Raw genomic sequence first — 22,466 nt, forward strand, 5'->3', positions numbered from 1 at the left:
TGTTACCACTGAGCCACAACAGGAACTCCCTCCGCCCCCCACCTTTTTTTTTTTTTTTTTTTTTTTTTTTTTTTTTTTTTGCATCCTAATCTTCTGAATCCATCACTTCCTCACCAAGTCAACAGCTTTACCTGTGGGTGAGGACAGGTCCAGGTTTAGGTCCATCCGGGATGATGGATGTACTCTCAGACTGTCCTGCCTGGGTCTTGGAGAAAAGCCACCTGGCGGCACCATTGTATGGCCTCATTTCCTTGACCAATAACTTTATGGTGGCGGCTTTGGAGGCACCAGGATTGTCCCCCTTCTGTTGACCTGGTCTTCATTGGTTCACATTGTCTCCTTCACAAGGAACCTGCCTTAGCCATGCTGGCTGTTTGCAGTGTGGGGAAATTGCTGGAGAAACAAGAACTAAATTGGTGCTAAAACTTCCCAAGGTGTTTTCGGTGCCTGGACCCAAGGGAGTTTCCAGTGAGCCGGGCAGTTCTGAGACTGCTGGCCTGGTGCCCTTGGGTTGCAGAAGTGGCGTGAGGAGACGTCATGGCCTGTCATGGCCTGTCATGGATCTTCAGGGAACCCGGTCAGCCTGCGAGCCTGGGTGCCCGAGTGACCGTGTCTGGTCTCCCCTTTCAGAGCCGCCAACTTCAGGAACTTCACCTTCATCCCGCTGAACGGAGAGTTCTCCCGAGGGAGGGGCCTGGACGTGGGCGCCCGTGCGTGGAGGGGGGGCAACGTGCTGCTCTTCTTCTGCGACGTGGACATCTACTTCACCTCTGGCTTCCTCAACACCTGCAGGCTGAACACGCAGCCAGGTAAGCCCAGGGATCCCCCCTCCTCTGCACGGCCCACTAGGACCACCCGCCCCTCCATCTGCCTCATTCCCCCCCACGACGGAGACGGGGAAGGCCACTTGCTTTGCTTCTTTCCCTGGTGTCTCACTGCGGGCCTGGCAGCCTCCAAAGCACTGGGACTCTTGGTTCCCGTTCATGTGAACAACCCCTTTTCCATTTGCATCTGGGAGGGCAGCTTTAGGGGAGGATGTGGGCTGGAGAAGCTGCCAGAAGCCAAAAGGGAAGGAGTGGCCATCCATGGGCAGGTACCAGGGCAGGAGGAGCTCTGAGCAGAAAGAACCTGCAAGATGAACATTGTTCTCATGGCGCGTGACTCAGCGGCAAGGCTGATATGCAGCTGGTAACCCCTGGAGTGGCCCCGTCAGTTGTTAAAATACTTATGTCCTGTGTAAACCGGTAAAGGGCAGCTCCCCTGGCTGCCTAAGTCTGTTCCTGCTGCCTGAGCTCACCCTGGCAGACAGCCCCATGCTCCAGCAGTTAAAGGGTTAACATCTGGCAGAGCAGGGAGCACCAGGACCCTCTTTCACACTCACCCTCAGTGTTGTGCCCAGTGCCAGAGCTGTTGACCACATCAGCACTCGGAACATCGCTCCTGTGCTGGGAAGGCTGGGATTTGAGTCTGTCCATCTGGTCTACCTGCCGCAGCACTTCTGAGCTGCGAGCAAACTGAAGGGAACTGGAAACGTGGATGCTGGGATGTTTCCAGGGGTCACATATAAACGAAAAAGCCTAATAGCAGCCTTATCAGCTGCTTTAAGCAAATGTTTGTTTTCTGATTTGCAGGGAAGAAGGTATTTTATCCGGTCCTCTTCAGTCAGTACAATCCTGGCATAATTTACGGCCATCATGATGCAGTCCCTCCCTTAGAGCAGCAGCTGGTGAGTGATCACCCAGGGGTGCCTTGGTGGGGCTCCGTTTCACGTCTTTCATTACCAGGGGCACCTGACCATGAGTGGAAGCGAGTGGATTGCTTTCCAGAGTCATTTGTAAGTTTGGCAGATGTTCTGGCCTTTGCTCCCAGCGCCTCATTGATTAAAAGTGCTTGCAATATTTTAAAAGTGGGAAATAGCCACAGGACCTTCCAGCAAGGCAATTTCACACCTTCGTAGTTTTCTTCTGTGGTTTTGGAAACTAGCATTACTGCATTATGGATGTAGCACATTTCCTCTAATTACAAAATCCTTCAAGGTTATGGGAATTCCCATTGTGGTGCAGCGGAAACGAATCCAACTAGGAACCATGAGGTTGTGGGTTCAATCCCTGTCCTCGCTCAGTAGGTTAAGGATCTTGCGTTGCTGCGAGGCGCGGTGTAATTTGCAGACGTAGCTTGCATCTGGTGTTGCTATGGCTGTGGTGTAGGCCAACGGCTACAGCTCCAATTAGACGCCTAGCCTGGAAACTTCCGTATGCCATGGGTATGGCCCTAAAAAAAAAAAAAAAAAAAAGAAAAAGAAAAAAAGACAAAAGACAAAAAAAAAATCCTTTAAGGTTAGAGAGGTGAGGTTTAAGTTCCCTTTGGAAAGATGGGGAACAGAAGTTGGGAAGGCGTGTCTCGCCCCTGGGCACATGATGAGTCCTCAGGGCAGGAGCCACGTTCCCATCAGAAGTGTCACCAACAAGGTGGCCTTCACAGGACTGTGGGAAGAATTTTTGTGCTGAGGTTCCTGCCGCACAGGGGATAGGCGGAGGACCCCTATAGCACACAGGCTCTCTGCAAGCTGGGAATCTGGTTCCCCGTTCAGTACAGAACAGTGTGGACAGCAAGAGGCCGAGGTGAAGCCAGCAGAGGGTCCCTGTGCCACAGGATGGTCTACCCTCCTCCCCTGCCCCAAGGCACAGTGTCCCGTGGTTGTCCCCATAGAGCTGGGCTGTGATTTCCTTTAACCCACTGAGCAAGGCCAGGGATCGAACCCGCAACCTCATGGTTCGTAGTCGGATTCGTTAACCACTGAGCCACGATGGGAACACCTGCTTATCCATTCTAAATGTCATAGCTTGTTCTTACTGGCAGAGCCATTTCTTGACCACATGCTGCTCACACAGAGCTAGTCAAGGTGTGTGGGGGGCAGCAGGGAAGGAAAGCGGTTTGCTGTGCCAGGCACTGAGTCCCCCGGCCGTTTCCCTCACTCCTTTCTCTCTCGCGGACTCCTCCAGGGCACACAGCCAGCTGGGCCTCAGGCCAAAACCAGGATCCCCTCCTCTGGGGTAGTGGGAACATTTGCTTAGGATCTAGACGAGGGTGGAAATAAAAGGAAACAGGCAGAGGAGAAATCAAACTCCAGAAGTCGGTATGACAGAGAGAGGACGTGTAGGTGCAGAGAAAGTGCAAAAGAAAACGTCATGATTGGAGGTGAGTCCATTAAGAAGAGGGTTCCTGCCAAGGGTCCTTGTGGCCCAGGCTGGAAAGATACAATGCAGACCTAGTCATAAATTCTTGAGAGAGATACTGATGGAGCACATCACTATCACGATGACAGGGGCCCCCAGACCCAGAAACCAGCTGCCACAGGTGACTTCTGTGTGCAGACAAGAGACGGGCTTTGCCAGCAGCCCTGCAAATATGACTTTGGTCGTCATCGTACTGGTTATTTATTTACTTTTGTCTTTTGTCCTTTTAGGGCCGCACCCACGGCATATGGAGGTTCCCAGGCCGGGGGTCTAATCGGAGCTCTAGCCACCGGCCGACGCCACAGCCACAGCAACACCAGATCCAAGCTGCATCTGTGACCCACACCACAGCTCACGGCAACCCTGGATCCTGAATCCACTGAGCGCGGCCAGGGATAGAACCCGCAACCTCATGGTTCCCAGTTGGATTCGTTTCCGTTGCGCCATGATGGGAACTCCTATACTGATTATTACTTCTGGCTGTTGCCACTGATGTTTAATAATATTTGCCTGCAGACAAAGGCAAGAAACCACATTTATGGGAGGGTTTTTTGGTCTTTTTTTTTTTTTTCGGTATTCAGGTTACTTTCTTTAAGTACAGACTGTTAGTGATCAGTAGTAAGCGAGATCATGGGATTTCATCCTAATGTATGATTTACTGAGTTTTAAACCTGCCTGAGAGGAAATTTGCTGATGCTTCAAGGTGAAAACAGCCTTCTGAGAAAGGAATAAGCCTAGTTTAAATAATTGCTAACTGGGTCACTATGCTGTACAGTAGAAATTGACCCAACACTGTAAATCAACTATACTCTAATAAAAATTTTTTAAAAATCATTAACGATAATTGCTAACTTCAGACGTTCCTGTTTCTGGGTTCAAGCCTTGTCTATACTTGCTGAGGCCGCCACAGGAGTCCTGTCTAGAATCCACCTTTTCTTTATAATCCAGTCTTTCCTTCATGCTCAGCCAGAGATTCATTTCCAAAACCCAGATTCATTCCTTTAAAAATAATCTTTGATGGAGTTCCAGCGGAAACAAACCCGACTAGTATCCTTGAGGACACGCTCAATCCCTGGCCCCACTCCTTGGGTTAAGGATCTGGCATTGCCGTGAGCTGTGGTATAGGTCACAGACTCGGCTCGGACCTGTGGCTGTGGTGTAGGCTGGCAGCTGTAGCTCTGATTCGACCCCTAGCCTGGGAACCTCCATGTGCCTCAGGTGCGGCCCCGAAAAGACAAAAATAATAATAATCTTTCGTGGCATAAAGATTGTGCTTTCCTGGGTCGAAAGACCACTGTCCGAGGGGAGAGGTCCAGCCTCGACATCTGTCTTCCAGGCGTCTGTCCTCCACCAGGAGGCTCAGGCTCCCTCCCTGATGTCTCTGAACACATTGCATTGTTGGGAAGGGTCTCCCTTGCCCAGGGGGTGAGCCGGTCCCTGCCAAGGCAGCACAGCACCAGCCCTGGTCCCTTTGGGGTTGAACTTCCCTGCACAGTCTGACCTTCACCCTGATCCCGGAGGAAATGTCTGCGGACCTCAGTGCTGCACAGGGCACCCTGTGCTGTCAGACAGGCCCTGCCCCGTGTCTCCTGAGCAACCCCCACCGCTTACAAGTCACAGTGACACTGTCCCCAGCTGAGAGTCAGGCCCTGGTGGCTGCCTGTCTCTGTCCTTCTTGTGTTCTGCCCAAGTGCTGGTCCATTGTTTTTCCTGTTTGGAAACGTCTTCAATTCCAGGTAGACCGTGGCCATATATTTGAAGCTTGGATGCTGGCCCTTCTCTTTGCCTTTTTACCCAGGACCTGTCTGTGTCCAGCCATCGGAAAGAATGGTGCGCCATGAGCTGTGGCAGAAAACAGTGCACCTCAGAGTTCCCGTTGTGGCTCAGTGGGTTACAAACCCAACTAGTATCCATGAGGATACAAGTTCAATCCCTGGCCTCGCCGTGTGGGTTCAGGATCTGGTGTTGCTGTGGCTGTGCTGTAGGCCGGCATCTGTAGCTCTGATTCAGCCCCTAGCCTGGGAACTTCTGTATGCCACAGGTGTGACCCTAAAAAGAAAAAACAAACAAACAAAAAGTGTACCTGCCATGACTGGGATGGAACAGAAACCATTTTTTAAAAAGGACTCAACGGAGATTTTTCCAGACTTTCTTGCCCTGTGACATCTTTTCAGTTGATACCGATGAAACTTTCCTGGGGAATAATACTGCACAGCAGGCCTTGTTCTAGAATAAAGCTGGGAGCCTCTGCTGGGGTAGCCCTAAAGGACAGGACCCCCCCCCCCCCCGCCCCAGCCTTCTTCTCTTTGGTCCTGACTTGTGCTAACAGCTGTGTGATCCGTATCTGTGTGCAAGTTGTAAGAAACAAGGCAGTTTCGCAGGTACTGAGTAGAAGGATGTTAAGTCCCTCATGCCTTCTGCCAGCCCTTCTGTGGGACAGCCTCTGGTTCAGAGCCAGACTCGGGAGGTGCAGGGGCAGGATATTAGGATATTAGGCTGGGGGTGACTTGGCTCCACCCACCTCCTTATTAAGGGGAGGACCAGCCAGTGTCAGGCAGGCAGGAAGCACTGTTTCCCGTTAGCAGGGAACAGCCAGAAACTGGGGATGAGGGGAGTGGGCGGTGAGTTTGCTGGAGGGGACCCCTTCCAACACCTACGTTAGCCATCAGAATGATCCAGAAAAATAACTATTAAGGTTGCAAGTCTATTCCCAAGATTACCTCAGCCAAAAACATAAGCAATAACGATGCATGTTTGAAGTCCTGCTGCTTCGGCAGCTGCATTGGAAATGCACTTGCCAAGTGAGGCAGAGGCAGGGCCAGACCTGGCAGCCAGCATCCAACACAGACCTGGGGGAGCAGCTGGGTCTAAGCTGGTGAGTGGACCAGTGTGTCCTCAGGACCTGGCGCCTCGGTGCCCTTGTCCTGGGCCCAGAGTGCAGACCCAGGTTTTTTTCCGTTCATTCCCAGCGAGTCCTGTCCGCGCTCTGGGTCAGGGCGGCTGAAATCCGGGTTGTCCTCTCCCCTTCTCTAAACTTCCTGAACCCTTGGCTGGCCCTCCACCCATCTGTGAGGGCCCAGGCCTGCTTTCTCGCCCACGCCGGTGGCTCTCCTGCCTGGTTTCTGAGTGGGGTGTGTGTGTGTATGTTTGTGTATGTGTGTCGGAGCCTATACTCTAGAAGCATTCTGGCCAGAGGTGCTCAAAGCGTGTGTGTGTGTGTGTGTGTGTGTTTTGAAGCCTGTGTGCTAGAAACATTCTGGCCAGAGGTGCCCAAAGTGTGTGTGTGTGTGTGTGTGTGTGTGTGTGAGTGTGGTGTGTGTGGTGTGTGTGTGTGTTGGAGCCTAGAAACATTCCAGCCAAAGGTGCCCAAAGTGTGTGTGTGTTTTGTGGGGGGGTGGAGGTGGGGGGGTGTTTTGGAGCATGTACCCTAGAAATAAGTGTGTGGGTGTGTTTGAGTGTGGTGTGTGTGTGTGTTTGTGTGAGAGTTGGCGCCCACACCCTAGAAACATACTGACCGGAGGTGCCCAAATCACAGGCCCATTGGGACGGTGGGTTTGCTGCATCCTAACGCTGTCCATATCCCCAACCAGGGTGGTGGCTGTGTGTCAGTGCCAGGGCCCATGTGGTGCTTGACGCCGCCATCTGTGTCCACTCTTCCCCCTCCCTCAGTGACAGTGCTCTCCCTGCAGGTCATAAAGAAGGAGACAGGGTTTTGGAGAGACTTCGGGTTTGGGATGACGTGCCAGTACCGCTCTGACTTCATCAACATCGGTGAGCCCGGGGCCCTGCACAACAGGGACGGTGCCGGGGGGGCGCTGGACCGGGGTGGGGTGGGGCTTGAGCAGTGGGGACCCTGCACCAGCCCTTTTCAGTGTCCCCAGGGAGGACAGAACTGAGGGCAAAGGTAGACTGCTGCATGAAGATGGCTGGGAAGCAAGGGTTCCAGGGCCCCTCCAGTTGGGCCTGGGTCCACAGGAGCCACCAAATAAGGGCAGCTCTGAGCACTGGGGAGCGTCCCACCAGGAAAGGCCCCAGTTTCTCTGCTGAACCTTTGATATTCCAGACGGCACTTCAAGTCTGGAGTGTGTAGTCACTGTCAACACGTGTGTACATAGATGCAGTACACATGTGCGCACAGAGGCACACGAGTACACGGATGCATGAGCTCACATGCGCGCACACACACACACACACTCACACACACACACGTGCTGTGCAAACTTAAGAGAGGTAAGGTAGCTGCTCGCATGAGAACCAGGACGCAGATTCCTGACTCAGAATCCTGCACCTTTCCTATCTGACCACCGCTGGGGGGCTGGGGGGCTGCACCATATTCTCAGCAGGGGTGGGAGTGATTCCCTGGGTGGGGCCCCTTCCAGCTCCAGTGACTGCCTCCACGGGAGCTGAGCAGGTTGGGGGCTGCAAGGAACAGGGCTGCATGACAATGACATTGAGAGAAGCTTCACTGTTTCTCTGAAGGGGCCAAGAAATATCGGTGAGAAAGGAACAGGGACCACAAAGCCAGTGGGGACATGGTGACTTTAGGTTAAGAGGAGCCATGGGGCAGCTCGGTTCACCAAGGTGAGACTTTAGCGGACTGGCCTCACTGTGTGAGGGAGTCATCACGTGATACCAGATTTTCTGAGTTAAACTTCAGAAGCGGGTGAGGCCAGTCCTTTTAAAGTGACGCCTTTCACCAGCCTGTGGATTTCTCACCCTGCCAGCCCCGAGTCTGGCCACCCTCAAACACAGCCCCACCCATTTTCATCCAGAGGTTTGGGTTGGAAAGTTGGGATGTGGCAGCCCTTAGCCTGACCCCGGCAGTATCGTCACCGCCGCCTGCTCCCCAGAACCGCATCGGCTCCCGACAACAGGTGGGATCATGTGTGCCTTTCTCCCGGAGCTGGTGCTGCTGCTGGAGGTCTCTCAGTCTGGGGGTTCTGAGTCTCTGACCCAGGCCGATGCTCATGCCTCGAGGGGGGTGTCTTCCCCGGACGCCTCCGCCCTTCACGTTCGGCGTCAGATGCTGGTGCCGGAGGCCCACACAGTGAGGTTCAGCAGGGTCTTCTCTCCTGACAGGTGGGTTCGACCTGGACATCAAAGGCTGGGGTGGCGAGGACGTGCACCTTTACCGCAAGTACCTGCACAGCAACCTGGTGGTGGTGCGGACACCGGTGCGCGGCCTCTTCCACCTGTGGCATGAGAAGCGCTGCGTGGATGAGCTGACGCCGGAGCAGTACAAGATGTGCATGCAGTCCAAGGCCATGAACGAGGCGTCCCACGGGCAGCTGGGGATGCTGGTCTTCAGGCACGAGATCGAGGCCCACCTCCGCAAACAGAAGCAGAAGACAAGTAGCAAGAAAACATGAACTGCCACGGATGGGTCTGTTTTGTTTTTTTCCCTTTGGTGATGAGCGAATGAGTGGCTGAGCAAGATTTCCCTCCAGGGCGAGAAGAGAATTGGACTGATTAGGAAAACGGACGGAGGCTGAGAGCCTCCTGGTTTCTCTCTGCCTCTTTAGCTTATGCAACAGGATCGACGCCCCCCATCACCACCCCTGGGCCGGCAGAAACAGCCCCAGCGCACCCCGGGTGGGGTCTGACAAAGGCGGCCTGATTGTGAGAGTGTGAGTCACGGCGTGGAGGTCTAGATGGTGTTTACAGCAGAGCGAGACCTGTTGTTCCCTGTGCTCACTGAAATATTCATGAAGGAAGCCCAGTTTTGTAAAAAGTTCATTGGAATGGAAGGCAAGCACATGTCTTCCCATCGGCGTGACTGTCAGCGGGGCTCTCGGGTCTGGGATGCGGAAATGGTAGGAGGCGGGTGGGGAGGGCGTGTGAAGCAGAGACACGCTCATCGTGAGCCTGGTGAGTATATGAAGCAAAACCAAATGGACTGAGAACAAAAAAACCCCTGCAGCTGTTGTATCATCTGGCCACAAGAATAACCACCAATAACCCGCTCATCTTTCTGGTTGTCGTTTTAACCATTTCTGTTTATTAATTTTATTTAAGAAGGCACTTTTTTTGGCTTATGAATTATATTCTGCTTATTTAATTACCCCTTGGCAAGCCTAAGAGAGCGCAAGGTAGCTACATTGTTATATGTTTTAAGAGGATGCTTTTATTTTTTTTTAATTTTTAATCTTTTTTTTTTATTTTTTAGGGCTGCACCCCATGGCATATGGAGGTTCCCAGCCTCGGGGTCTAATCAGAGCTACAGCTGCCAGCCTACGCCAGAGCCACAGCAACGCGGGATCTGAGCCACGTCTGTGACCTACACCACAGCTCACAGCAATGCTGGATCCTTAACCCAGTAAGCGCGGCCAGAGATCAAACCTGCATCCTCATGGATACTAGTCAGGTTTGTTACCACTGAGCCATAGCAGGAACTCTTAAGAGGATGCTTTTAGATGCATTATGAGAACTTTGAGTTCAGAGCATCAGCTTGACACGCACATCCAAGGATGTGCCAGATGCTGACCCTGAGGGCACTGGACAATAGACGTCCTCCTGTTTGAGGCATGGCCTCGGGCTGCTGACCGAACGAGACCCAGAGATCCTTTATCTGAGGTGTGTTTCTGAAGAGGAGCAACTCAACACTGGAGGAAAGGAAAAAATAGACTTTTTACCTTAACAGAAAAGGAAACTCACTCAGACTGGTGATAAAAGTCAGAAAACACATTTTCTCCCCAGGAGAACTGGGGACCACTTTCTTACCTGTTTAAATAAACCAAAGCAGACTGTGCGAACCAAACCGTCTCTTTTCTAAGCAGGGTGCTCTTCCTGGTTTCTGGCTTCCATGAGAAACAGACGCAGAAACACGCCTTTTGGGAAAGATCACGCCATCTGCCAGCATCCAGCGGGATGGAAGATTTTGCTACGTGTTCACCCTTCCCAGAGGAGGGGGAAGTGACTTTATTTTTTGAAATGAAGCAGTTCTACTGGGTCACCAAGATGCTTCTGAAAATTGCATTTTGTTACAGTTTCCAACTATTTAAAAAAAATAAACGCACTTAACATTGAGTGGTTTCTATGTTCATGTGAAAATTATTTATTTATTAGCCAGCGCCAGACGCATGAGCTAATTCTCTCTCTGGTTCCTTGATTTCTGTTTGCCCACAGTCAACTCATTGTTTAAAAGCCTCAAGAACATTCAAGCTGTTGGTATGTAAAAAAAAAAGAAAAAAATGCATTGTATTGATTTGTACTGGTAGTTCGTAAAATTTAATTAAAACCCAGGACGTGAATGGAAGGTCGCATTGGACAGCGAATAAAATGTGTTTTGTGGGTGCGATTTCTTCTCGGAGTGAGAACACTAAGTCTGCGGCTTGGGGAGAAGGGTTTCCTGTGTAGACTAGGGCTCCTTGGCCATGACACTGGCGTTAGGGCTCGATTGTTCTCTGCCGGGGAGTGTCCCATGCACCAGGACACTGAGCAGCGTCCCTGGCCTCTATCCTCTCGATGCCAGGATTACCTGTGACAGTGAATGCCTACACTGTCTTTTGTCACCACCAAGTGTCCCCCGGGTGGCCCTGCTAGAAGGAAAAGAGAACTGGAGTGAAAAACCTGGCAATTGATACAATTCCTTCATCTTTTTTTTTTTTTCTTTACATTTTTGGCTGCCCTGCAGCATATGGAGCTTCAGAGCCAGGGATCAGATCCGAGCCACAGTCTCGACCTAAGCCAACAGCTACAGCAACACCGGATTTTTAACCCTAAGCCACTGTGCTGGGCCAGAGATGGAACGTGGGTCCCAGTGCTGCCCAGGCGCCCCTGATCCCATTGTGCCACAGTGGGAGCTTCTCCCTTGTCGTTTTTGATTAGAAGTTGAGGTATGGTTTCCAAGAGCCCTTTTGGCTCCAACTGTTTCTTCCTTCCACACACAGTGGAGCTGGAGGAGATCCAGGGCATGTGTCGGTCCCTCCAGTGGGTCTCCAGCTTGGTGGGACTGACCTGCCCACTCCTGCCCATCTTCCCCAGGTCAGGAGGATGCCCTTCCAACATCCTGGCAGTGGGAGGGGATGCTTGACCTTGACGGTCCAGTTCTGGCTTGGTGTCCTGCAGGTGGTGTCTCTGGGCTGCTCTGCACCAGCCAATTGTGTGGGTTTAACTGTGCATCACAGATGCCCAAGGCAGTGGTTAGGAACTGGATTTAAAGATTGCTGAGGGTAGCTCAAGAGACAACAGTGTAATGTCAAACTGTATCCTTTTTTATAATTATTTTTTTGGCCACACTAGCAACATGTGGATGTTCCTGGGCCAAGGATCCAGCCCACGCCACAGCAGGGACTTGAGCCACTGCAGTGACAACACCAGGTCCTTAACCCGTTGCACCACCAGGAAACTCCTCCCTCTTTTTAAAGTTTAGTCAGATAAACAGTTTTCTCAAGAGGCAGAAACTCTCGTAAAGCACACATGCAAGAGGGTCTGTCTTAGCTTGAGTTAAAACAAATACCACAGGGCGGCTTAATCAGCTGACGTTGATTTCCCAAGGTTCTGGAGGCTAAGTTCAAAGTCAAGGAACCAGCAGATCAGGCGACTGATGAGGACCCTTCTCACTGTGTCCTCACATGGCTGAGAGCAGACAGAGGGCTGGCTGTCCTTCCTGTTGTTAAAAGGACACTCATCTGTTATAGGGCCCCACCCTCGTGACCTGGCACCTCCCAAAGTCGCCACATTCAGACACAATCTCAACAACGCTTCAACCTGAGAATGGTGGGGTGCAAACATTCAGTCCATCAAGGGACCTGTCCCTGTTCCCTTCCCAAGACATTTATTTATAAAAGAAGGGCTGGTGGAGTTCCTGTTGTGGCTCAGTGGTAGTGAACCTGACTAGTAACCATGAGAATGCGGGTTCAATCCCTGGTCTTAGCCGGTTAAGTATCCGGCATTGCCATGAGCTGTGGTGTAGTTGGAAGAAGTGGCCCGGATCCCGAGTTGTTGTGGCTGTGGTGTAGGCCAGCAGCTAAAGCTCCAGTTGGACCCCTAGCCCAGAAGAGTAGACCCCATATGCTGGAGGTATGGCTCTAAAAAACAAAAAAACAAAAAAACAAAACAAAAAAAAAGGAAGAAGTGCTGATGATGCCCACTGAAGCATTATAACCAGGCTTAGCATTTATTTTTGTTTGTTTGTTTGTTTTTGTTTTTTTGTTTTTTTGTCATTTTTTTTTGCTATTTCTTGGGCCGCTCCCGCGGCATATGGAGGTTCCCAGGCCAGGGGTCCAATTGGAGCTGTAGCCACCGGCCTACACCAGAGCCACAGCAATGCGAGATCCGAGCCGCGTCTGCAACCTACACCACAGCTCACGGCAACGCCGGATCGTTAACCCACTGAGCAAGGGCAGGGACCGAACCCGCAACCTCATGGTTCCTAGTTGGATTCGTTAACCACTGCGCCACGACGGGAACTCCCAGGCTTAGCATTTAAGCTCAGACAGCAAAGAATGGGGGGATAAAGCTATGGCTAGATGGACTGGTCACATGACATCATCAGAAGGAGCAAGGATGCTGCCAGGGCAGCTCTGATGCTTGGGCTTGTGTGAGGTCCCTTCTAGCCTTGCATCCACGCCCTGTTCTGATTCTGTGTAGATTGCCCAGGACCCTGAAACAGGGTCCCTAGTAGAACCTGAGGTCCTGTCCAGCAGCCTGTGTGGACCAACCTGGGGTCCTGTCTGGCAGCCTGAGTGGACCAGCCTCCCGAGAGCCAGCTGCTGGCACCTGAACCTGACATCTCTCCTTACTGGGGGTCAGCTGCTTGAAGTCAGCATTGGCGGGAGAATGGCCTGCCGTTATCCTCAGGGGCTGCTTTTGTCCAGGTCCCTCATGTAGAATGTGCCTCATCCTTGCAGTTTTAGTTCAGCGTGGCCATCAGTACCTTGGCTTCCCCAGCTGTGCGTTTGTATTCAGATTCCAGTTCTTTCATTTGCAGCTGATAGGATCTTTGACTTGACCCTGAGGGTCTCCAGTTCCCTCCTTCAGGGTTAAGAGTTCAGTTGTGTGCACAGCAGATGGTCGGGCACACAGCAGGCATCCACTGGAGCTGTTATCAGATACCAGTTCCGAATTCACGCCTGTGTCTGCTGTCCCAGGGTGCCCTCGGACCCATCCTGCATGCACTGCTGTCCTTTGTTTCTGTCATTCTGAAGACAATTTCAGTCTGTCTGAAGAAGGGTTGCTAGTAGTGCAAAATGTAACAGGTGACTTGTCTCTTAATCTACATCCAGCGATTGGGAGTTGGTGACCCCTTAGGTAGTTGAGAGGCATCTGGGGTTTTGTTTTTTTTTTTTTCTTTCTCTCTCTCTCTTTTTTTTTAAGAGTTGCACTTGCAGCATGTGGAAGTTCCCGAGCTAGGGGTTGAATCAGAGCTGCAACTGCAGGCCTACATCAGAGCCACAGCAACATGGGATCCAAGCCATGTCTACAACTTACACCACCGTCACAGCAACGCCAGGTCCTTAACCCATGGAGCGAGGCCAGGGACTGAAGCCTCTTCCCACAGACATTGTGCTAAGTTCTCCGCTGAGCCACAATGGGAACTCCAAGGTTTTTGAAGTAAGGAGCATAGTTGGGCACTTTATGAACAGAATGCCAATTTTCTAAGGCAACTGATTTCATTACCTCCATTTTCCAGGTGCAGAAATTGGAGACTCAGAAATGGCTGGGGGAGTTCCCGTCGTGGCACAGTGGTTAAGGAATCTGACTACGAACCATGAGGTTGCAGGTTCAATCCCTGGCCTCGCTCAGTGGGTTAAGGATCCAGCATTGCCGTGAGCTGTGGTGTAGGTTGCAGACGCGGCTTGGATCCTGTGTTGCTGTGGCTCTGGTGTAGGCCAGTGGCTACAGCTCTGATTTGACCCCTAGCCTGGGAATCTCCATATGCCACGGGGACGGCCCTAGAAAAGGCAAAAAGACAAAAAAAAGGAAAAAAAAAGAAAAGAAATGGCTGGGAACTCGCCGAGAGGCCAAGCCACACAGTGGCAGCATTGTCCCATCCCAGGACCAGCCCCAAAGGGCTTGGCCGTGTGGGGATGGGTGATGAGGGGTGGGGGCCTGGGGCTGGTCCAGTGCCTGTCCTCTTGTGCCTCGGTTTCCTATTTCTCTGCCCTCAGCCCCACCTGAGGAGTCCTGATAGTGAATGCAAACCTGTCAACATGGTGACCCAGGAACAAGGTAGCAGGTGGCTGCTGCCCCCCACAGGCCTGAGGCCTTGGACGCTGGCTCTCTAGCAGGATTCCAAGGTCTTAGACTTAAAAGTCTGCATTAAGTAGTAGGGGAGGGCAGGTAGGAAACCTTGCTTCTTGGAAAAGATTTGCCATTGTTTCTGAGGATTGCTGATCAGAGTGCACCCTTGGGGGGTCCCGTGGAAGGGTGGGTATGTTTTACTCCCAACACCCAGTAGCTAGCTGGCAGCTTTGTGTGGTCCATATTCTGATCAGCTTTATACTTGAATTCAAAGCTGTTTTCTCAGAACTCAGTGCTTTGGTGTTGCTGCCAAAAACTATGGGGCCTGTGCCGGTTGGTTGGGGGATGTGCATGATGGGTTTTTTTCTTTTTTTTTTTTTTTTAACGCATGGGCGATAGGTTCTCTTGGTCATTGGAGGTGACTTTCAAACGTCTCTGTGTTACCTTCCCCCTAAACACGCCCTCTGGAGTCATCAACTTCGTGCCCCTTGGCTGTGTCTGCCTCGTCTGCTCTTCCAAGGGGGCAGGGTGGGGAGAGAAAGTGACATTGTGCTACCTCAGGCTGTCACTGCCTCAGTAGTCACCCAGGGGCTCAGAGAGAGCCAGGCCATCCTCACAGCCTCTGCTCAAGACTCAGCAAATGCCTTTCTGCCTGGCGGCTCTCTGTGCAGATGGCCTGCCTCCTATACACAGGCAGTATGTGGGGAGAGGATGCTGGGAGAGCTGGACTTACTCTTCAACACCCTGAGGGTCAGACACGTTGGCCTGAAATGAGGTCAACACAGCATGGCCAGTAACTCCCCACCTGCAGCTTCAAATTCCATGAGCAACGCTAACCAAACCATGTCTATCTAATGTTTATAGATCCACAGCAATGAGAGAGTTTCTGTTGTGGCTCAGCGGTAACGAACTCTACTACTATCCACGAGGACGTGGGCTCAATCCCTGGCCTCGCTCAGTGGGCTAAGGATCCAGCGTTGCTGTGAGCTGAGGTGTAGGTCACAGACATGGCTCGGATCTGGCGTTGCTGTGGCTGTGGTGTAGACCAGCAGCTGTATCTCCAATTCAACTCCTAGCCTGGGAACTTCCCTATGGCTGGGGTGTGGTCCTAAAAAGAAAAAAAAAAAAAAAATGGACACAGAGATCAATGGAACAGTATAGAGAGCCCAGAAATAAACCTATGCATGTAAGATTTACCACAACAGAACCAAGAATATACAAGAAAGAAAGAAAATCTCTTCAATAAATGATATTGGAAAATTAGACAGCCACATGCAAAAATATTAAATTGGACTACTATCTAACACCATATACAAAAATTAACTCAAAATGGATTAAAGACTTGAATGTAATAACCTGAACCCACAAAACTCCTAGAAGAAAACACAAGGGATAAGCTCCTTGACATAGGTCTTGGCTCTGGCTTTTTAAAATCTGACACCAAAAGCAAAAGCAACAAAAGCAAAAAGCAACAAATATAACTAAATAAAAATAAAAAGCTTCTGCACAGCCAAGGGAACCATCGACAAAATGAACAGGCAACTTCCTGAATGGGAGAAAATTACTGTAAATCATACAGTCTGATAAGGGGCTAATAGCCAAAATATACAAAGAACTCATAAAACTCAATAGCAAGAAAAAGAAAAAAGAAAAAGGTCAATTTAAAGGTTGATTATCTGAACAAATTTTTTCTTTTTTCTTTTTAGGCCCATGCCTGAGGTATATGGGATCCTTAACCCACTGAGCGAGGCCAGGGATTGAACCCACATCTTCATGGATACTAGTCGGCCGTTTCCACTGGGCTACAACGGGAACTCCTGATGCTGGAATTTTATAGGTCATCATAATTATTAGTGACTAGAAGGCACTTTTCTATTTATTCTGGAACCTTAAGATTTCAGAGCTGGGTGAAAATAATAAAGATTAGTTAACATTGGGAGTTCCTGTCGTGGTGCAGAGGAAACGAATCCAACTAGGAACCATGAGGTTGTGGGTTCGATCCCTGGCCTCGCTCAGTGGGTTAAGGATCCAGCGTTGCCGTGAGCTGTGGTGTAGGTCAAGATGAGGCTCGGATCTGGCGTGGCTGTGGCGTAGGCCTGCAGCTATAGTTCTGATTAGACCCCTAGCCTGGGAACCTCCATATGCTGCAGATTCAGCCCTAAAAAGACAAAAAAAAAAAAAAAAAGTTAACTCACTTCGGTTTTTTTTTTGTTGTTGTTTTTACCATTTCTTGGGCTGCTCCCACGGCATATGGAGGTTCCCAGGCTAGGGGTCTAATCGGAGCTGTAGCCGCCGGCCTATGCCAGGGCCACAGCAACGCGGAATCCAAGCCTCGTCTGCAACCTACACCACAGCTCACAGCAACGCCGGATCCTTAACCCACTGAGCAAGGCCAGGGATCGAACCCGCAACCTCACGGTTCCTAGTCGGATTCATTAACCACTACGCCAAGACGGGAACTCCTCACTTCGTTTTTATTAGAAGTGAAAACGGAGGTTCAGAGAGGTAGAGGGATCTGTCCAAGGTCATGCAGCTAGTGGTGAGAAAAGAAGGAAAGAGAAGTTTCTGACTTCCAGCTCTGTGTATCTCTCCAGGTCTATGATGTCATGGCTAATGAACTACAGTTAGAAATGAAAGCTGAGACAGATTCTCTTAGACAATTGACAGTTGTGTCTCAGACAACAGAAAGCATGTGGAACATTTCAAGAAACACTTAAACATGGCCTATTGAAATACTTTCTCAGAGCTCAAGAAAAGCCTCAAATAGGGAGTTCCCGATGTGGCTCATCAGGTCAAGAAGTTGAATGTTCAACCCCTGGCCCTGCTCAGTGGTTTAAGGATTCGGCATTGCCAGGAGCTGTAGTGTAGGTGGAAGATGTGGCTAGAATCCTGCACTGCTGGGAGCTGTGGTGTAGGTTGGCAGCTGCAGCTCTGTCTCTTTTTTTTTTTTTTTTTTTTTTTTTTTTTTTTGTCTTTTTGCCTTTTCTAGGGCCGTACCCACGGCATATGGAGGTTCCCAGGCCAGGGGTCCAATTGGAGCTGTAGCCGCCGGCCTACATCACAGTCACAGAAATGCGGGATCCAAGCCGCTTCTGCAACCTACACCACAGCTCACAGCAATGCCAGATCCTTAACCCACTGAGCAAGGCCAGGGATCGAGCCCGCAACCTCATGGTTTGTAGTCGGATTCGTTAACCACTGAGCCAGGACGGGAACTCCAGCTGCAGCTCTGATTCGACCTCTAGCCTGGGAACTTCCACATGCCACAGGTGCAGCCCTGAAAAGAAAAACAAAAAGCTTTCTCTTTAAAGCACATGTACACTCATGCATACTGATACATATAAATGCACCCTCCCTCTTGTCTGGTTACATTTTACACTGTCAACCAGTGTTTTGCACAACCAACCCCAGGAACAGACTGCGACAACCATGTGCTTCATTTAAAAGAATGCCAATGGGAGTTCCCGTCGTGGCGCAGTGGTTAACGAATCCAACTAGGAACCATGAGGTTGCGGGTTCGGTCCCTGGCCTTGCTCAGTGGGTTAACGATCCGGCGTTGCCGTGAGCTGTGGTGTAGGTTGCAGACGCGGCTCAGATCCCGCGTTGCTGTGGCTCTGGCGTAGGCTGGTGGCTACAGCTCCGATTCAACCCCTAGCCTGGGAACCTCCATATGCCGCGGGAGCGGCCCAAGAAATAGCAACAACAACAACAACAAAAGACAAAAAGACAAATAAATAAATAAATAAATAAATAAAAGAATGCCAACAAGTTCCAGTAGATCCCATCCTCCTGGATGATCTGGGTGGTGAGAGCCTCCTTGGTGGGGCCCAGAGGACACCCCCTGACCAGAGCTGGCCTGGTGGGTGGCTGAAGTTTGGGGGTGGGATCAACAGGGCATGAGATTCCTGACTGAGCAAATCTGTACCCAGAGCTGAAAGGCCAGGGGAGGTGAGCTTTCATGCATCCTTCATAACAAGAAGGGTGGGCTGGACTGCAAAGAAAGGTCCATAATGCACATCAGAGGCTATAATTACATAAACTTCTCTATTAGTTTCCTAGGGCTGCTGGTACAAATTACCATATACTCGGTGCCTTAAGACAAAAGAAGTTTATTCTCTCATTGTTCTGGAGGCTAGAAGTGTCCACAGGGTCATGCTCCCCTCTCGCCCCCAGGACCCCAGCTGGCAAGTCGTGACTGGTCACTGGGGCTCTGCCTCTGTGGTCCCAAGGCCACCTCCCCTCTGCGCATGTGCCAGCTTCCAGATCCCTCTCCCCCTACAGAGAAGCCCGTCGTTGGCTCTGGGGACCTTCCTAATCTGATCTTCCTCATCTTGACTTGGCTACATCTGCAAAGAGACTGTCTCCAAATAAGGTCACAATCACAGGTACAGGGCAGGACTTCGACGTCCCTTTTGAGGACACAGTTCAACCCACAGCAAGTAGTGTCCTTTAAAGAGCCCACTCCTCCGCCTTTGTCTATCTGCTGCCATAGCAACTGACACGCATACGTGGCTTCACCCACGTGGTCTGGGTGGAGCCAGACCCTCAGGGAGCCCCATACAGCTCCCAGAGCCAGGAACCACCTCGGACAGTGTCCCTGAGCTCCTGCGGACCGTCCAGAACATTTCTGTACATGTTAAGCCTCTCATCTTACATCCTCAAACTCTTCATTCAGTTCACAACATCCCCAACTTGTGTTTTCCTACGTGATTTACACCCTGGAGCCCACGGGCGCAGTAAGCAAGGTGGGCGTCAGCTCAGCTCCCCAAAACCAACCTGCAGCTACATCTAAACAGGACCCTGAGGCCCTCTGAGATGAGGCAGAGAGGGAGGGTTGAGGTCACGGGAGTTCTGGTTTGGAGGTTCACCTTAATTCCTAAAAAGGTTCCTATTTTTCCCGTGTGCCTTTGCGGGGTCACGTTAGGAGCTGCTAAAATGGGGTTCTTCTCCCTTTACTTCTAGATTGCATATGACCCAGAGGTAAGCTCCTCTTGGCATTAAGGCCCAGAATTTGTGCACAGAAGATCTCTGGGCGTCTCCGAGGATCCTTTCAGATGATCAGATCAGTTTGCTGCAGGGCAATTTGGCTTCACACACAAGTGTCCATTTCCATGGCATCTGTCCAGAGGGTGACACGGCGGCAGGGTGACACCAAGGGGGCTATCACTCAAAGAGCTCCAGGTAGTCTGGCGGCTGTTCCTGCTGGCCACAGGGGTACAGAAGGCGTTCCTTCCCCAGGGAAGTTATGGGTTCCTCCTGTGAATGACAAGGTACGGGTCAGGCTGTGAGTCCCTTACAACAGCACAGGTACCAGGGGGCTTCTGAGTCTCACTCACAAGACGGTATCATTCATAAGCCGTGCCCTTCCCACCTCACAGAGCATACACCTTCTGGTTTCCCCTTGATATGCACAAAACTTTTTTGGCTTAGGCAACCTTAAAAGAATTTTTTTTCTCGTCTGCAAACTGCCACATGGTCTCCCTCCCACCCTGCCAATCCCCACCCAGGCTTGTGCTCTAATTTAAGATTCCCAGATGTGATCAGAGTGTGCACAGATCCAAGTGTGCACCTTCTATATTCTCTGCCCTGTGCTCTTCCTGAGTATTTCAGGGGGAACTAGGTTCGGTGACAAAGGAAATGCAGTTAAGCATCTGATTATTGGGAGGAATTTCAAAGGCAACCCCTTCAACTCTGCCCCATTTGTCTCAGTTTCCTTGCAAACTGCCTTTCCTGGTTGGAGCCACAGCGGGACACCTGTTCACTGAGCCAGTGAAGTCGTGTGTGGCTTCACCTTGTGATACTCCACCAGGTCGGCCAGGCTGGCATGCTGCAGCTGGTCCACACCCAGGAAGCTGTACGAGTCTGTGGAGGCGTCGATGAGGAAGTGTTTGCAGCCGTCCTCCAACCGATAGGACAGGGTGTAGCCCTTGATCCTCTCACTGACCCGGATCAGAAAGCTGCCCGGCTGGCATGTGCTTAGCAGCTCATTCGCTCTCTTTAGCGTGAGAATTCCTGGGGGAAAACAGAGCAGGTGTGTCAGCCAAATCATTTCCCAAACACTCCTCTGTTAAACAGAGCCATGTGCACCAAGTTAGTAAAAACAGGAGCAACTGGAGTTCCCGTCGTGGCTCAGTGGTTAGCGAATCTGACTAGGAACCATGAGATTGCAGGTTCGATCCCTGGCCTTGCTCAGTGGGTTAAGGATCCGGCATTGCCATGAGCTGTGGTGTAGGTTGCTGACATGGCTCAGATCTTGCGTTGCTGTGGCTCTGGCGTAGGCCAGTGGCTACAGCTCCGATTAGACTCCTAGCCTGGGAACCTCCATATGCCCAGGAGCGGCCCAAGAAATGGCAAAAAGACAAAAAAAAAAAAAAAAAAAAAAAAACTTAAGTCCATCTGGGGCTTTTTAGGACTAGCGTTCAGCATTTGGTACCTGGGCCAGGGTAGTTCATGTAAGCAAATAAATAGTGTACAGGAAAGTGCAAACATGGAACCCTCAGAACACACTTCTCCTCGCACGCCCAGTTCCAGCAGCACAGGCGTTGGGTGGTTCTGAGTGTTTGAACCCTTGACGGTCACCCTGGGAGGGTTGGCTCTGCCAGAGACTTAGAGGTGCTGTCCCCAGTTGCCCGATGGGGACTCTGCTTGGGAATGGTCCTCCTTGGTCTGCAACAGTAGTTCCCACCCAGGGCGATGTCCAGAAACATCTGAGATATTTTGGGTTGTCCTGGGCAGGGAGCCAGGGATGCTGCTAAACATCCCACAGGGCATAGGACAGCCTCCCCACAAAGAGGGGTCCAAGCCCAAAAACTGGCAGTGCTGACGGTGGACACATTGGTCAGGAATCAGCAAGTCAGTGATAGAAGCAGGACGAGTGCAGGCCACCCAGTGCCCTATGCTGTAGCCACTCCCCAGTGAGCCTTCATCTAAAGGAATGAAAGTAAATACAGGTGCAGGTATGTACACAAGTGTATATATGCTTATATGTTAGTGTCTTCACATATATTCAAAAGAATGAAACTTCATATATATATATATGTTTGTGTGTATATACACACATATATATGATGTAAACATATATATATATACACATCATACATCATATATATGTGATACAAATATACACACTCAATATACATACAGAGACATTTATATACATTGTACAATGTACATATGTGTATGGTTTAGATGCCTCATGAATTCACACTAATTCAGACTAGCCTTTTCCACAAATAGTCCAAACTCATGGGGTCTGACTCATACTGCAGGTTCCCCTCCGTCCTGTTCTAATTCTTCAGCTGGATCAGCAGCGTGATGAGACACACAGAAAGTGCAGGCACGTCCTGGCAGGGCAGTGAGGTGGCTGAGTTACTCTACTGGATGAAGAGCCATGTTCTCTGAGCTCTTTCCCATTTCAGCCAACAGGAAGCTCCTGCCTCCTCCTGTCCTGCTACTTGGCATCTTTTTTTTTTTTTTTTTTTTTTTTGGCCACCCCTTGGCATATGGGAGTTCCTGCTCCAGGGATCAGATCAGAGCCACAGCTGCGGCCACACCAGATCCTTTAATCCACTGTGCCAGGTCAGGGACTGAAATGACATCCTGGCACTACAGAGATACCACCAGTCCTACTGCACCACAGCAGAACCTCCTCGGTATCTTATTATTAGGAAAAAAACCAGAAGACCTCCTGGTGAAAGACAATGGATTATCACAGCCCTTTAGTCTAATAAGACTAAATAGTTTGTTGAGAATTAAACCTAATTATCCAAAGTACATTTATCCAAAGCATTTCTATGCTCTTTTTTAAAAGTAAGCAGACCTTCAATAAAGGGAGAATTAGAAATCACCTGTTCTCCCCCAGCTGCGACCACCAGCCCGCCCTCTCCTGCCCCATCCCCTCCCCGCAGGGCTTGCTCCTCCAAGACCAGGTGCATGAGGCTCAGCCCCCGGGTGATGCTGGGATGGGGGCTGGGTGGTGACAGGGCCTACAGCCCCTCACAGACAAGGGATGTGCCTGAAAGGGAAGACGAACCCCCACCCGTGTCT

General features: G+C 50.8%; 2 protein-coding genes across 33 annotated transcripts in view; one reads left to right on the forward strand and one right to left on the reverse strand.

Moving 5' to 3' along the window:
* The window catches only part of CSGALNACT1 (chondroitin sulfate N-acetylgalactosaminyltransferase 1), a 353,762-nt gene extending 343,500 nt beyond the window's left edge, over nt 1–10,262 (forward strand). For 18 of the 20 annotated variants that reach the window (XM_085004405.1, XM_085004417.1, XM_085004401.1 and 15 more), the window contains 4 exons: nt 631–809; nt 1,632–1,726; nt 6,926–7,007; nt 8,316–10,262. In XM_085004405.1, coding sequence (XP_084860531.1) covers nt 631–809; nt 1,632–1,726; nt 6,926–7,007; nt 8,316–8,605 — 646 coding nt within the window. In that variant the 3' untranslated portion in view covers nt 8,606–10,262. Of the gene's footprint in view, nt 1–630; nt 810–1,631; nt 2,002–3,659; nt 4,451–6,925; nt 7,008–8,315 lie in introns of those variants that run through there. The other 2 variants (XM_085004411.1, XM_085004412.1) reach the window with 2 other exon arrangements.
* Nucleotides 10,263–18,513: 8,251 nt separating this feature from the next.
* SH2D4A (SH2 domain containing 4A) overlaps nt 18,514–22,466 on the reverse strand; it is a 79,977-nt gene continuing 76,024 nt past the window's right edge. For all 13 annotated transcript variants that reach the window (XM_085004376.1, XM_085004371.1, XM_085004368.1 and 10 more), the window contains 2 exons: nt 20,212–20,432; nt 18,514–19,676 (listed from right to left, as the gene is read on the reverse strand). In XM_085004376.1, the coding sequence (XP_084860502.1) occupies nt 19,584–19,676; nt 20,212–20,432 (314 nt within the window). In that variant the 3' untranslated portion in view covers nt 18,514–19,583. The remainder of the gene's footprint in view (nt 19,677–20,211; nt 20,433–22,466) is intronic.

This window comes from Sus scrofa, chromosome 17, assembly GCF_054392235.1.
Source record: "Sus scrofa isolate SSC_HxYL_T2T_F1_AM1 chromosome 17, Sscrofa_HxYL_maternal_Yorkshire_Landrace_v2.0, whole genome shotgun sequence".
Classification (NCBI taxonomy): Eukaryota; Metazoa; Chordata; class Mammalia; order Artiodactyla; family Suidae; genus Sus; species Sus scrofa.